This window comes from Schistocerca serialis, chromosome 3 (genome assembly GCF_023864345.2).
Source record: "Schistocerca serialis cubense isolate TAMUIC-IGC-003099 chromosome 3, iqSchSeri2.2, whole genome shotgun sequence".
In the NCBI taxonomy this organism is placed as follows: Eukaryota; Metazoa; Arthropoda; class Insecta; order Orthoptera; family Acrididae; genus Schistocerca; species Schistocerca serialis.
Genome location: NC_064640.1, coordinates 227,031,569 through 227,047,405, shown reverse-complemented (window position 1 = coordinate 227,047,405; position 15,837 = coordinate 227,031,569). Strand labels below are relative to the sequence as shown.

Here is a 15,837-nt window from a genome sequence, read left to right as displayed (position 1 = left end):
ATGATGCAATAAGCATAATGAATAGAGATTTTATTAATGCAATACATGAACAAGGTGTATTCAAATAACTTAGGGGAATGCAGCTGGGTGACGACATTCTATACACTGGGAGAAACTAAGGTCTCATAAGGTGTTGTTATTATGATACTGAGTAACAAAAGTGCTACAGATGAAAGTCCACTTGCATTTTATAATAGGTTTCCAAATAATATAAAGCAGCTCTGTGGAAATTTCTTTAAGAGCAAGTTGAAACAGCTGTTAATTAAAAGACTTTTATATCCACTCAGACATTTCTGAACTCCATTATCAGTAGTATTACTTTTGAATGTTGCAGTGTATTAGTGGCGTTGAATGTTTATATAATGGCATCTAATGTGCTTCTATTTTAGCTTATGTATTCCTTATATGTACGACATGATATCATCATTGTAAGTGTGCAGTAATTACAATGTTCAAGGCTGTAAAGGTATCATAGACAAATAAAGGTTAATAATAATAATAATAATAATAATATCATTTCTTATGTTATAAAAATCCTACACTGGTGCTTTTCTATGTTAATAATCATGCATAATAATATTGTATTGTATGGAACTGAGGACCTAGAAATGATGGAGAGGCTTCGTCCCTGCCATAGCCCACAGTGGTACACAATCCCACAACAGGTTACAGCAGTCCACTCACCCCACCGCCGCCCCACACCGAACCAAGGGTTATTGTGCGGTTCAGCCCCCAGTGGACACCTCCCCTTGCCCAGGAACATATCACACCAGACGAGATTAACCCAAATGTTTGCATGGTAGAATAATGATGGTGTATGCGTACATGGAGAAAGTGTTTGTGAAGCAATCGCTGACATAGTGTAACTGAGGCAGAATAAGTGGAACCAGCCCACATTTGCCAAGGCAGATGGAAAACCGCCTTAAAAACCATCCACAGACTTGCTGGCACACCGGACCTCGACACTAATCCATTGCATGGATTTGTGCCGGGGACCGGCATGCCTCCTACCTGGAAAGCAGTGTGTTAAACTGCACAGCTAACCGAGTGGGCATGCATAATAGTACATACCTGTAGCTATATTTGGGTATTTCAGACACATCATATTGTCATATGCTTGTTCCTTAATACTATCTATGATGAGTTTCCATTGTGTTGATTTGTTTTGATTTGAAAAGTGTACTTGTAATACTGCATCTATGTTTATGTAACTTATTGTCTGTTCAGGATAAGCAATGCCCCAGTTGCAGATATTTTAATTATTTGGGCAAAATGTGAAGATGGCAAGTTACGAGGATTCATTGTGGAAAGGAATGGAGCTAAAGGATTGGCAACACCCAAAATAGAAGGCAAATTCTCACTTCGGGCATCTGCTACAGGAATGATTTTCTTAGATGAAGTTGAAGTTCCAGAGGAAAACGTTCTTCCTGGTGTGACTAGTTTCAAAGTAAGCTTGAATTTTGTTTTTGTCATGTGTCACCATAACTCACTACCTTGATCCCTAATCTTATACCAGAACATACTGAATATGGGCAGAGTAATTCAGTCAAGAATTGCAATGTGTGAGACTGACAACTACGTTGCGACACCAACCAAGAGCAGTATTTAATTCTTTGTTAAATGAGAATTGTGTGTTGGTAGGAACAAGTGACGGCAAAGTGTCATGTTTTGTGTATGCATTAACTCAGAACAGCAAGAAAAATTTCTTTATTCTAGTAGAAGCATCTTTAGGCAACAGATGCAAAAGTTACTTTATTTTCTACAATTTTCTTCTTTATTATGCCTGTAATGTCTAGAACTTCCTTTAGATTCCATAGATGAGTGTATTTTAATTCCCTTAGCTGAAGTTTCACCCAGCAAAGCAATCCAATTATCTGGCCAGGGTGCCGGTGCCCCTGTGTTCATGCCCTATAAGCAAGGAGGGGAGGTAGTAATTGTGTACCTTCCAGTACTGTTACAAGAGGAGTGCTGTCGCACGCTAAATGTCTATACTCACATCTAAATGAAGTACCCATTTAGAATAAGACCGGAATTGGGACACATAGTATATCTCACCTTGGCTGCTCACAGTGGGCAGCAGTAAGAAGGGCAATATCTGGAAAACTATCTTCCCCAGTGACATCGCTATTTTCTACGTGTGTATCTGTTGATTCTTTGCTGCTGTTTCACTGGAGGATGACAATGCTGACTTTTTGTTTGAATCTGTGCTGAGTGATTTTATTTATATTTTCTGTTCCTTGGCCATCAAAGTGTGTCTCCTCCACTCATCATCACACACTTTTTTGGCATGATACGTATACTTTCAAGTCTTCTAAGGACACAGCAGTAAAAGATAATGTCACAGCCACATAAGCAAAGTGACATTGTGGTCTAGTGGTTAGCATTTGTGGCTAGTAATGCCAAGGTCCTGTGTTTGATTCCCAGTGACCATCTCAAATTTTTCGTAGGTCGAAAGGTTTGGAAGGAAACCCACTTAGCCTTGTAATGCCAACTATAACCAGAAAAATTGATGCATAAATCACCAAAGTAGTGTTACATCAAAAGGTATGCACCAAGCTAGATGACAAACAACATTTATTTATTAGCAGCAGAAGCATGAGCTGTTAAGTTTTTCAGGTTATAGAGTAAGATGTGTGATGGATCATGATTATCTTTGCAAGATTTCATAATAGTTCTGTAGGATTTAGGTCTAGATGGCATGACAGCAGTAAGAAGGGACATTTTTTGCAAGAGTTTACCAATTGAATAAAGAGAAAGTGTTTGTTGCTCCATAATTAATGTGAAAGTTTGGTTTTCTTTGTCTCTACAGATTTGTATTTTTTTTGCCATTTCTACATGATAGTCTGAAGTTTTCCTGTTGTCACAGAGGAAATGTGAACAAAAAATAAAACTCTGCAGTCACAACAATGAAACGCTCTCTGGCACTGTTGTCCGATGACACTGTTCACACATTGCCACTTTGCCATATTTTTCACAGTGTAGTGTGTCTGGATCCATGGCTCATCTAAGTAAACCATTGGTCACTTTATGCTAATGCTTCATTTTATAAATTTTTTTTAAAAGTCTGATATCATAGGCTTTTTTGCTAGTATGTTCATGACTCATTCATTCTAGCAACTTCTAAAATCAAATCCCATAGATGGAACAGTTTTTCTTAGAGTTTCTTTTCTAGTAGGGAAGGCTAATTCAGTGAAACAACAGCTGTGAAATTTCTGCAAAGATTGTATTTCCTTCCATGGCCATAATATTGCAGCAATTTATTTAGATCACCAATGAAATATTTATTGTATGCATTTCTCTAATTCTGTTTTGGAGCACATACTTGATGTCCTACTCCACTTGGCATCATATCCCTCCTTCTGTAATTTGCACACCATTCCCTAACTGAATGCATCTTTTATCACCTTCTGTGTCAGCACTATCACACTTTTCTTGTTTTCATTGCCTGTAATATTAACGATGTTAATAGCAAGTAGTCATGGCTTTCCACAAAGGTATTTTCTGCAGTCCCTTTTTGTGCTCACACTCTGAGATGGACTGGAACGTTACTGTAACAAGTCACATTGCCAAGTAGTTCCCATTACAGCCAGGTAACTGATTCACCTTGCCGAGTAATACAGAGTGCTTATTGTAATTGTTGAATTCATCAGTCTGAAGACTGACTTGTTTTCCTGTATAAACTTTTTACTACCTGCATAACTACTGCACCCTACATCAATTTAAACCTGCCTACTGTATTTAACATTGATTTCCTCCTGCAATTTTTACCCCTGACACGTTCCTCTAGGCCAAATTAAACTATTCTTTGATGCCTCAGGATGTGTCTAATCAATCTCTTTCTTCTGTTAGGCAAGTTTTGATGTTAAGCTCTTTGATGTCTAATTCCATTCAGTACCTCCTTGTTACTTATCCAATCTATACATTTAATCTTCAGGATTTTTCTGTAACACCAAATAAGCTTATATTCTCTTTACCATTTATTTTCTTCCTTTCACTTCTACATGACGCCACACTCCAAATGAATACATTCATAAAAGGCTCCCTAACACTTAAATTTGTATTTGTTGTTAACATCATCTTGCTTTTCAGGAAAGTTTTTCTTGCTATTGCCAGTCTCTGTGTGTGTTCGATATTCACTCTGTATGTTCTAAATATTCTTGTCAGTTTTATATTTTCTTTTGAAATATGATGTAACAACTGAACTCTAAAACATACACTATAATCTAATCATCAGATGAACATGTTAACTGTTGCAGAGGATTGGTTTTCATGATCTCGCTAATATCCAAAAGCCACTCATTGTGAGAATGCAATTGCAGCAGTGCTAGACAGGGAGCAGTGCTGTAGGTTTTGTGCCATTTTATTTTGAGACTACAGCTTGCTGTAGTTTGACAGAAAGCATGGCAAATAGATGGATCAGGCTGAATGCCTTCTGTTTTTGTCCAAAGTTTTTTGTACATTTGGGTACAAAAATCTTCAGTAATTATCAAATTTATGTGTGCTTCAGAGGAATTAGAAATTCAGAGAAGAAGAAAGTTGCTTAAAATCTACTGCTGTCTTTTGAATGCATGGAAATAAAATATTCAAATTCATAATAGTGATTATGTATAAAACTATTTTTGTGTTTAGCAGAATATAAGCAGAGTTTAGTTTCTGAGAGGATGAAACGTACAAGGGTATACTCTGCAATGGTTTTAAGATAACGACTGAATTTGATGTACCATAAACTGGGTTAAATTATGCAACCTGGGTTACTTTACACACTTCCCATTAAGTTCTGTGGGGTGCCGCCCATGGCCTGTTTTGGAAATTCTGAGTAAAATGGCTGCTTAGATAAGACATAGTGAACTTTACTGGATTGAAAAATCATGACAGTGTTGTTCATACATCATGATGCAGGATGATAAATGCAGTTAATTGGATGTGAGTATCTTTACGTATTTTTACATTGCTTAGAAACTGTCATTGCCATGTCATAGTTATGTGGAACAGTAGGTGAAACACTTTTTTAGTGGAGACATTTTACTAGCAAGCTCAAAACAAGCAAAGGTGTGTGACTTTTGCTTGGGTGGGGGTAACTTTACGACGACTGCAAACAAAAGCAGAAAATAAGGATACTGAGGAAATTATTGGACAAGTGCTATCTTATGATGAGATTCAAGTTAAGTTCGTGAAGATGACAGGTGACTCAACATAGACATTTGTATGGCCTGATGTTGGAGATATCTCCAAAATCAATAACTAGGGGCTACTTGATGAACCTGTGGTATTACAAAGATGATCTTTGTAGTTCAAAGAACACCTGCAATCTTTTATGTATGTATCCAGTCTTTATTGAAGTGAAATCAAGGTTAGTAGTGCCTCATCCTGCTATAGATATACTATAAAAGTGAAGGTGAGAAACTCGTGCTCCAGACACAGCAGAAACATTATTTTCAATTTACATAATAAAAACTTAAAATTTAAATGACTTGCCATATTGCATTTATCCTTGTAATAGGTTCCAACAAGTCAATAAAGCTATGAAAAGTGTCATGCCACTTCAGATTTCTGTTTTCTTTCCATTTAAAATTTCCAGACATGTGTAAAGTTATCCATTATAAGGCAATACTGCCAAATATCTTGCAAAGTACACTGAAGAGCCAAAAAACTGGTACACCTGCCTAAAATTGTGTAGGGCCCCCGCAAGCATGCAGAAGTGCCACAATATGATGTGGCATGAACTCGACTAATGTCAGAAGTAGTGCTGGAGGGAACTGACACCATGAATGCTTCAGGGCTGTCCATAAATCCATAAGAGTATGAGAGGGTGGAATCTCTTCTGCACAGCACGTTGCAAAGCATCCCAGATATGCTCAATAATGTTCATGTCTGGGGAGTTTGATGGCCAGTGGAAGTGTTTAAAGTCAAAAGAATGTTCCTGGAGCCACTCTATAGCAATTCTGGATGTATGGGGTGTCGAGTTGTCCTGCTGGAATCGCCCAAATCTGTTGGAATGCACAGTGGACATGAATAATGGATGCAGGTGATCAGACAGGATGCTTACGTATGTGTCACCTATCACAGTCATCTCTAGACATATCAAGGGCCCCATAGCACTCCCAACTGCACACGCGCCACACTATTACAGAGCCTCCACCAGCTTGAACAGTCCTCAGCTGACATGAAGGGTCCATGAATTAATGAGGTTATCTCCATACCCTTACACATCCATCTGCTTGTTTCCAGTCATCAACAGTCCAATGTCGGTGTTGATGATCATAGGTGAGGTGTAAAGCTTCATGTCGTGCAGTCATTAAGGGTACACGAGTGGGCCTTCGGCTCCAAAAGACTATGTTGATGATGTTTCATTGAGTGGTTCACACACTGACACTTATTGATGGCCCAGCATTGAAATCTGCAGCAATTTGTGGAAGGGTTGCACTTCTGTCACGCTGCACTATTCTCTTCAGTTGTCGTTGGTCCCGTTCTTGCAGGTCTTTTTCCAGCTGCTGCAATGTCAGAGATTTGAAGTTTTACTGGATTCCTGATATTCACCGTACACTCGTGAAATGGTCATATGGGAAAATCCCCACTTCACCGCTGCCTCGGAGATGCTATGTCCCATCCCTTGTGCACCGACTATAACACCACGTGCAAACTCACATAAATATTGATAACCTGCCATTGTAGCAGCAGTAACCGATCTAACAACTGCACCAGACACTTGTTGTCTTATATAGGCATTGCCGACTGCTGCGCCATATTCTGCCTGTTTACATATCTCTGCATTTGAATATGCATGTACTCTTTGAATGGAGTAACTTTACACACAATGTTGTTAAAACAGGTCATAAACACGATTTCCATTCATTTTGAGGCTACAATTGCCCTTAAGAACCTGAATGATATACAGAAACCCATTGATATCAATTATATAACCAACCACCTCCCCCTTTGAACCATAGTCCTTGCCGTTGGTGGGGAGGCTCGCGTGCCTCAGCGATACAGATAGCCGTACCGTAGGTGCAACCACAATGGAGGGGTATCTGTTGAGAGGCCAGACAAATGTATGGTTCCTGAAGAAAGGCAGCAGCCTTTTCAGTAGTTGCAGGGGCAACAGTCTGGATGATTGACTGATCTGGCCTTGTAACACTAACCAAAACAGCCTCGCTGTGCTGGTACTGCGAACGGTTAAAAGTAAGGGGAAACTACAGCCACAATTTTTCCTGAGGGCATGCAGCTTTACTGTATGGTTAATGATGATGGCATCCTCTTGGGTAAAATATTCCGGAGGTAAAATAGTCCCCCATTCGGATCTCTGGGCGGGGACTAATCAGGAGGACATTGTTATGAGGAGAAACGAAGCTGGCGTTGTACGGATCGGAGTGTGGAATGTCAGATCCCTTAATCAGGCTGGTAGATTAGAAAATTTAAAAAGGGAAATGGATAGGTTAAAGTTAGATATAGTGGGAATTAGTGAAGTTCGGTGGCAGGAGGAACAAGACTTTTGGTGAGGTGAGCAAGCAGTAAAGGAAACAAAAGAAAAATTTGGAATAGGTATTAAAATCCATGGAGAAGAAATAAAAACTTTAAGGTTCGCTGATGACATTGTAATTCTGTCAGAGACAGCAAAGGACTTGGAAGAGCAGTTGAACGGAATGGACAGTGTCCTGAAGGGAGGATATAAGATGAACATCAACAAAAGAAAAACGAGGATAATGGAATGTCGTCGAATTAAGTCGGGTGATGCTGAGGGTATTAGATTAGGAAATGAGACACTTAAAGTAGTGAAGGAGTTTTGCTATTTGGGGAGCAAAATAACTAATGATGCTCGAAGGAGAGAGGATATAAAATGTACACCGTCAATTGCAAGGAAAGCGTTTCTGAAGAAGAGAAATTTGGTAACATCGAGTATAGATTTAAGTGTCAGGAAGTCGTTTCTGAAAGTATTTGTATGGAGTGTAGCCATGTATGGAAGTGAAACATGGACGATAATTAGTTTAGACAAGAAGAGAATAGAAGCTTTCGAAATGTGGTGCTGCAGAAGAATGCTGAAGATTAGATGGTTAGATCACACAACTAATGAGGAGGTATTGAATATGATTGGGGAGAAGAGGAGTTTGTGTCACAACTTGACTAGAAGAAGGGATCGGTTGGTAGGACATGTTCTGAGGCATCGAGGGATAACCAATTTAGTATTGGAGGGCAGCGTGGAGGGTAAAAATCGTAGAGGGAGACCAAGAGATGAATACACTAATCGGATTCAGAAGGAAGTAGCCTCCAGTAGGTACTGGGAGATGGAGAAGCTTGCACAGGATAGAGTAGCATGGAGAGCTGAATCAAAGCAGTCTCAGGACTGAAGACCACAACAACAACAACATAACTGACCACACTTTATAAAATCAAGAAATCACAAAAAATGTGTTTATAGTATCTCCAGTTGACAGTAACAGGAATATTCTTAGTTTTGATGTGAAAAGGAGAAAAATAGATGGAGGAGAATGAAATACTTTTTTTGTGCAATAAGAAAAACTATTGGCTCTGGCCAGTTGTATTAAGACAATACATGTTACTGATATTAAGCTTGCAGTGACTCATAAATGATCATCATTGTGTTGTTTTGTATTGTATTGTATTGTATGTTAACCGGGGGCCTAGAAACGATGGAGAGGCTCCATCCCTGCCGCAGCCAGAGTGGTCCACAACCCTACGATGGCCACCGCGGTCCTCGTCACCCCTCTACTGCCCCACACCAAACCACTCTTTCAGGGTTATTGTGCGTTTTGACCACAGCTCTGTGGTCTAATGATTTTATCAACCAGACTGACCATCTTCATCTTAATGAGGGTGACAGTATGGTCTTCAGGAACTACGGTTACAACATTCATCAAATAAATGGAGTGCTTTCAAGTGAGAATCACAATAAGACCACCGACAAAAAGTGGGAAAAGAAACATGTCTTCTTGCCATTCTGTGGGTCCATGTTGAGCAAGACATGCCACCTACTGAAAAGACACAAAATCAAATTAATCTTCAGGTCTCTGATAAATATTCGGAAGTCCTGAGACCAGTTAGAGATGGAGTAGGTCGCAGAATACCTCGGGTCTACAAGATGGCTTGCGAGTGCGGCCAGTCATATGTTGGAAATCGGTATGAATGGTAGAACAATGCAGACAGAAGAACAAGAGGCTTTATCGCATACACTGCCTTGAGAAATCGACTTTAGCTGAACATGCTTTAGAAAACGGTCGCTTGATCAAATTCGATGAAACCACTGTTGTGGCTCACACTAATGGCTTTTGGGACTGTGTAATTAAATAAGCCACTGAAATAAAAATCACCAATAACGCCCTTAATGGAGATGGACTCCTGCAGCTCAGAATGATGTGGAATCCAGGGATCACATGGTTGTAGTGGGCATATTGAATGCCAAGTCAAATTATGCCCATATATGGCAAGGCTGTGAGCACCAGTGATATCAGCTGGCAGCTAGCATATATAAGGGTGTACCAGCAGCCCACTGGCAGTCATACCTCTTGAAAAAGGCCAATGAGCACTTGGCTGAAAGCTTGTGACATTCACCTGCTTTGTTTCTTCATTGGTCCTTGGTGTCGACGTACTGCATTGTTATACTGGTTAAAAAATAGGGGGTGGGGGGGGGGTTGGAGGGTGGAAGTTCAACACTGACTACTGTAATTAATGTAGCTAACAGTTGCACAGTTGTGTTTCACAGTTCTTTACTGTCACTGTCCACAACCCCCAACATTACGTAGCTCACTATTGGTAAATTTTGATAAGCCTCATTAATAGGTTGCAGGCAAACATCAGCATACTGCTATGATAGTTTGCTGTTGAACATCTATGAGCAATATAAACCTAACCACACAGTTCGCAGTTCTTGCAGAAGAATAAGGTATGTGTGACACTATTTCTCAAATAACTTGAACAGACATTGTCATTGCCTTAACACATGGCCTATTTGTGTTACACTAATTCCACTGTTAAATTTGATGCATTGTTGTTACTTGAAGCAGTACATAATTTCCCTCTGAAAATTGGCCGTGGACGGACTGTCTCAGGACCAAAAATAGGGCTTTTATAAATCCTCACAGTAAATAGGCACTGAGACTATACTTTTTTGATGTTTTAAGTTACAGAAATTACAATTAAAACATAACTCATTCAATTATATGAATAGATCGAAAAATTCCTCCTTTTTAACAGTTCTCTCTACCACAAAGGTTAGGCCAAATTATTTGTTTAAATAATGAAATTAGCAGATCTAGTTATGCAAACAATGCTTTTGACCAATCTGGTAATTATTTTGGAATTAAATAAGGGCTGGCTTTGCTAACATGTTTTCGAATAGAGCCAAGTAAATACTTAAAGGATTCTAGTAGTTCATCTTCCAAATGTTTATAATTATTACAGATTTTATTTTTGTTTATAAGTAAACAATAGAATTTAAGTCCTGAAACAATTACTGATTTCACTCCATAACAAAAGATATTAACTAGGAATGGTCAAAATAAATTAGGAAATTAATTACATACACAAAGCTACGCACCAAATTAGACCTGGTGCAGGGAATAGCCTTGATAGGGACAGGGAATGTGATGTAGGTGGTGACCTGATAAAGATAGCTACTCAAACTGATGGCATCAATCTGCATTTCATGCAACTGTTTCAGCATCATGATCAGCCTCATCTTAATGCAGCTGTTAAGCACGTTAACATTGGGCTGGAGAGGGCACTGATGGCAGAGGGCATGGGTCACATTGCAGTGGTGCCAGTTGAGTTTATCAGTAGATCGGGTTTCACTAGGCATGGCCTGCACTTCAACAGGTTTGGGAAAGGGATACTGGCAAAGCTTATAGGTGCAAGTGTAGTGGGTGGTGGTAGGACACTCTTGGAAAAATTCCTGTAGTAGTTGGTGTTAGAGCTGCACCGTTTTTGAATGAAGTCAGCTGATGGATATACCTGCTTAAAGGAAGTCCCTCTAAGGGCTCACCTTCAGAGGATGTCATGTTTCCAAGTAGAGAAGGAGTTAGCATATTTCATCAGAATATTAAAGCTATTAGAGATAAAGTTAGTGAACTGCTTATAGATGTTGACTATGAAATTATTTGTATATCGGAGCACCACTTAAATAATTTGACGATTCAGAGGCTTCCTTTACCAGGATACAGGTTAGCTGGCTGTTTTTCAAGGATTTCATTGTGGAGTGGGAGAATGGCCATGTATGTAAAAAACAGTATTCCTTTTGAGTCCATAGAGGTATGTATCGTGGCACTGCACTGAACAGATATTTGAATGTTGTGCAGTTGCAGTTGAATTTAGTGAAACTAAACTTTTAATTGTTTTTGTTTATAGGTCCCCTAATTTTGACTTCAGAGCATTTCTGCCCAAGCTAGAGGGGGTTCTTGTTCACTTTATAGGAAGTACGAGAAATTAGTTGTGTGTGGTGACTTCAGTATAAATTTTGTACATGATAGTGCAAGAAAAATGATGTTGGTAGATCTCCTAAATTCATATGATCTGATGCAGACTGTGTTTTTCCAACTAGGGTGCAGGGGAACAGTAGCACAGCCATAAACAACATTTTTATTCATTCTTCATTACTAGATGGGCATTCTGTTAGTAAAAGGGTCAATGCCCTTTCAGACCATGATGCACCAATTTTAACACTAAAAGGATTTTGTACTCAAACAAATGTCACATATAATTACAAACTATGCAGGAAAGTTAATCCAAAAGCCAGCCGGAGTGGCTGAGCGGTTCTAGGCACTACAGTCTGGAACCGTGCGACCGCTACGGCCACAGGTTCGAATCTTCCCTCGGGGATGGATGTGTGTGTTGTCCTTAGGTTAGTTAGGATTAAGTAGTTCTACGTTCTAGGGTACTGATGACCTCTGAAGTTAAGTCCCATAGTGCTCAGAGCCATTTGAACCATTTAATCCAAAAGCAATTGAGAATTTTTTAAACCTTGTCGAGGAACAAGAGTGGCAGGATGTTTATAGTGCTGGTAACATAGATGACAAATATAATGCTTTCCTTAACACATTTCTGATGCTCTTTGAGAGCTGCTTTCCATTAGAATGTCCTAAATAGGGTTGTTGTGGTCTTCAGTCCTGAGACTGGTTTGATCCAGCTCTCCATGCTACTATATCCTGTGCAAGCTTCTTCACCTTCCAGTACCTACTGCAGCCTACATCCTTCTGAATCTGCTTAGTGTATTCATCTCTTGGTCTCGCTCTACGATTTTTACCCTCCACGCTGCCCTCCAATACTAAATTGGTTATCCCTCGATGTCTCAGAACATGTCCTACCAACCGATCCCTTCTTCTAGTCAAGTTGTGCTACAAGTACCTCTTCTCCCCAATTCTATTCAATACCTCCTCATTAGTTATGTGATCTATCCATCTAATCTTCAGCATTCTTCTGTAGCACCACATTTCAAAAGCTTCTATTCTCTTCTTGTCTAAACTATTTATCATCCACGTTTCACTTCCATACATGGCTACACTCCATACAAATGCTTTCAGAAATGACATCCTGACATTTAAATCTATACTCGATGTTATCAAATCTTTCTTCTTCAGAAACGATTTCCTTGCCATTGCCATTCTACATTTTATATCCTCTCTACTTCGACCATCATCAGTTATTTTGCTCGCCAAATAGCAAAACTCCTTTACTACTTTAGGTGTCTCATTTCCTAATCTAATTCCCTCAACATCACCCAACTTAATTCGACTACATTCCATTATCCTCGTTTTGCTTTTGTTGATCTTCATCTTATACCCTCCTTTCAAGACACTGTCCATTCCGTTCAACTGCTCTTCCAAGTCCTTTGCTATCTCTGACAGAATTACAATGTCATCGGCAAACCTCAAAGTTTTTATTTCTTCTCCATGGATTTTAATACCTACTCCAAACTTTTCTTTTGTTTCCTTTATTGGTTGCTCAATATACAGATTGAATGACATCGGGGATAAGCTACAACCCTGTCTCACTCCCTTCCAAACCACTGCTTCCCTTTCATACCCCTCGACTCTTATAACTGCCATCTGCTTTCCGTACAAATTGTAAATAGCGTTTTGCTCCCTGTATTTTACCCCTGACACCTTCAGAATTTGAAAGAGAGTATTCCAATCAACATTGTCAAAAGCTTTCTCTAAGTCTACAAATGCTAGAAACATAGGTTTACCTTTCCTTCATCTTTCTTCTAAAATAAGTCGTAGGGTCAGTATATCCTCACGTGTTCCAACATTTCTACGGAATCCAAACTTATCTTCACCGAGGTCGGCTTCTATCAGTTTTTCCATTCATCTGTAAAGAATTCGCATTAGTATTTTGCAGCTGTGACTTATTAAACTGATAGTTCGGTAATTTTCACATCTGTCAACACCTGCTTTCTTTGGGATTGGAATTATTATATTCTTCTTTAAGTCTGCGGGTATTTCGCCTGTCTCATACAACTTGCTCACCAGATGGTAGAATTTTGTCAGGGCTGGCTCTCCCAAGGCTGTCAGTAGTTCTAATGGAATGTTGTCGACTCCCGGGGCCTTGTTTCGACTTACGTCTTTCAGTGCTCTCTTAAACACTTCACGCAGTATCATATCTCCCATTTCATCTTCATCTACCTCCTCTTCCACTTCCATAAAACTGTCCTCAAGAGCATCGCCCCTGTATAGACCCTCTAAATATTCCTTCCACCTTTCTGCTTTCCCTTCTTTGCTTAGAACTGGGTTTCCATCTGAGCTCTTGATATTCATGCAAGTAGTTCTCTTTTCTCCAAAGGTCTCTTTAATTTTCTTGTAGGCAGTATCTATCTTATCTCTCATGAGATAAGCCTCTACATCCTTACATTTGTCCTCTAGCCATCCGTGCTTAGCCATTTTGCATTTCCTGTCGATCTCATTTTTGAGACGTTTGTATTCCTTTTTGCCTGCTTCACTTACTGCATTTTTGTGTTTTCTGCTTTCATCAATTAAATTCAGTGTCTCCTCTGTTACCCAAGGATTTCTGCTAGCCCTCATCTTTTTACCTACTTGATCCTCTGCTACCTTCACTATTTCATTCCTCAAAGCCACCCATTCTTCTTCTACTGTATTTCTTTCCCCTATTCCTGTCAGTTGTTCCCTTATGCTCTCCCTGAAACTCTGTACAACCTCTGGTTCTTTCAGTTTTAATCTACAGTTCATAACCAATAGATTGTGGTCAGAGTCCACATCTGCCCCTGGAAATGTCTTAAAATTTAAAACCTGGTTCCTAAATCTCTGTCTTACCATTATATAATCAATCTGAAACCTATCAGTATCTCCAGGCTGCTTACATGTATACAACCTTCTTTTATGGATCTTGAACCAAGTGTTAGCTATGGTTAAGTTGTGCTCTGTGCAAAATTCTACCAGGCGGCTTCCACGTTCATTTCTTACCCCCAATCCGTATTCACCCACTATGTTTCCTTCTCTTCCTTTTCCTACTATCGAATTCGTCACCCATGACTATTAAATTTTCGTCTCCCTTCACTATCTGAATAATTTCTTTTATCTCATCATACAGTTCTTCAATTTCTTCATCATCTGCAGAGCTAGTTGGCATATAGACTTGTAGTACTGTCGTAGGCATGGGCTTCGTGTCTATCTTGGCCACAATAATGCATTCACTATGTTGTCTGTAGCAGCTTACCTGAACTCCTATTTTTTTATTCACTATTAAACCTACTCCTGCATTTCCCCTATTTGATTTTGTATTTATAACCCTGTATTCACCTGACAGAAAGTCTTGTTCCTCCTGCCACCGAACTTCACTAATTGCCACTATATCTAACTTTAACCTATCAATTTCCCTTTTTAAATTTTCTAACCTACCTGCCCGATTAAGGGATCTGTCATTCCACACTCCGATCCATAGAATGCCAGTATTCTTTCTCCTGATAATGACGTCCTCTTCAGTAGTCCCCGCCCGGAGATCCGAATGGGGGACTATTTTACCTTCGGAATGTTTTACCCAAGAGGACACCTTCATCATTTAATCATACAGTAAAGCTGCATACCCTTGGGAAAAATTACGGCTGTAGTTTCTCCTTGCTTTCAGCCGTTCACAGTACCAGAACAGCAAGGCCATTTTGGTTAGTGTTACAAGGCCAGATCAGTCAATCATCCAGACTGTTGCGCCTGCAATTACTGACAAGGCTGCTGCCCCTCTTCAGGAACCATAGATTTGTCTGGCCTCTCGACAGATACCCCTCCATTGTCTGTATCGCTGAGGCACGCAAGCCTCCCCACTTGGGAGGTCCATGGTTGATGGGCGGGGGGGGGGGGGGGCTAAATAGGGTACTAGCAGTAAAAGGCAGCCTCGGTGGCTAACTAGTGGGGTAAGGATATTATGTAGAACAAAGCGGGAATTATATCAAAACGTTAGAAGTGGTCACAATCAAGCTACAGTAGTGCATTGCAAACAGTACTTCAAGGTGCTTAAAAATGTTATTAGGAAGACAAAGAGTACATGGCATGCAAATACAATAGCTCATTCACAGGATAAAATTAAAACCATATGGTCAGTTGTGAAGTAAGTGTCCGGTCAGCAGCACAAGGTTGGCAATATAAAGTCAGTTTCTGTTACTTGTATATCAGATATATGTACAGTATTTAACAATCATTTTCTGAGCATTGCTGGTGAATTAAATAAAAATTTAGTTTCTACAGGAAATCATATAACAATCTTAGCAAATGCCTTTCCGAGACTGATGTCTGAAATTTATCTCAGTGATACAGACAAGGCGGAGATTGAGTGAATAATTAAATCACTGAAGACTACGGACTCTCATGGATATGATGGAGTGCCTAG

General features: G+C 39.6%; 1 protein-coding gene across 1 annotated transcript in view; it reads left to right on the top strand.

Moving 5' to 3' along the window:
• Window positions 1–1,256: 1,256 nt before the first annotated feature.
• LOC126469965 (glutaryl-CoA dehydrogenase, mitochondrial-like) overlaps window positions 1,257–15,837 on the top strand; it is a 533,971-nt gene continuing 519,390 nt past the window's right edge. Inside the window, exon 1 of the mRNA XM_050097390.1 lies at window positions 1,257–1,447. Coding sequence (XP_049953347.1) covers window positions 1,382–1,447 — 66 coding nt within the window. The 5' untranslated portion in view covers window positions 1,257–1,381. The remainder of the gene's footprint in view (window positions 1,448–15,837) is intronic.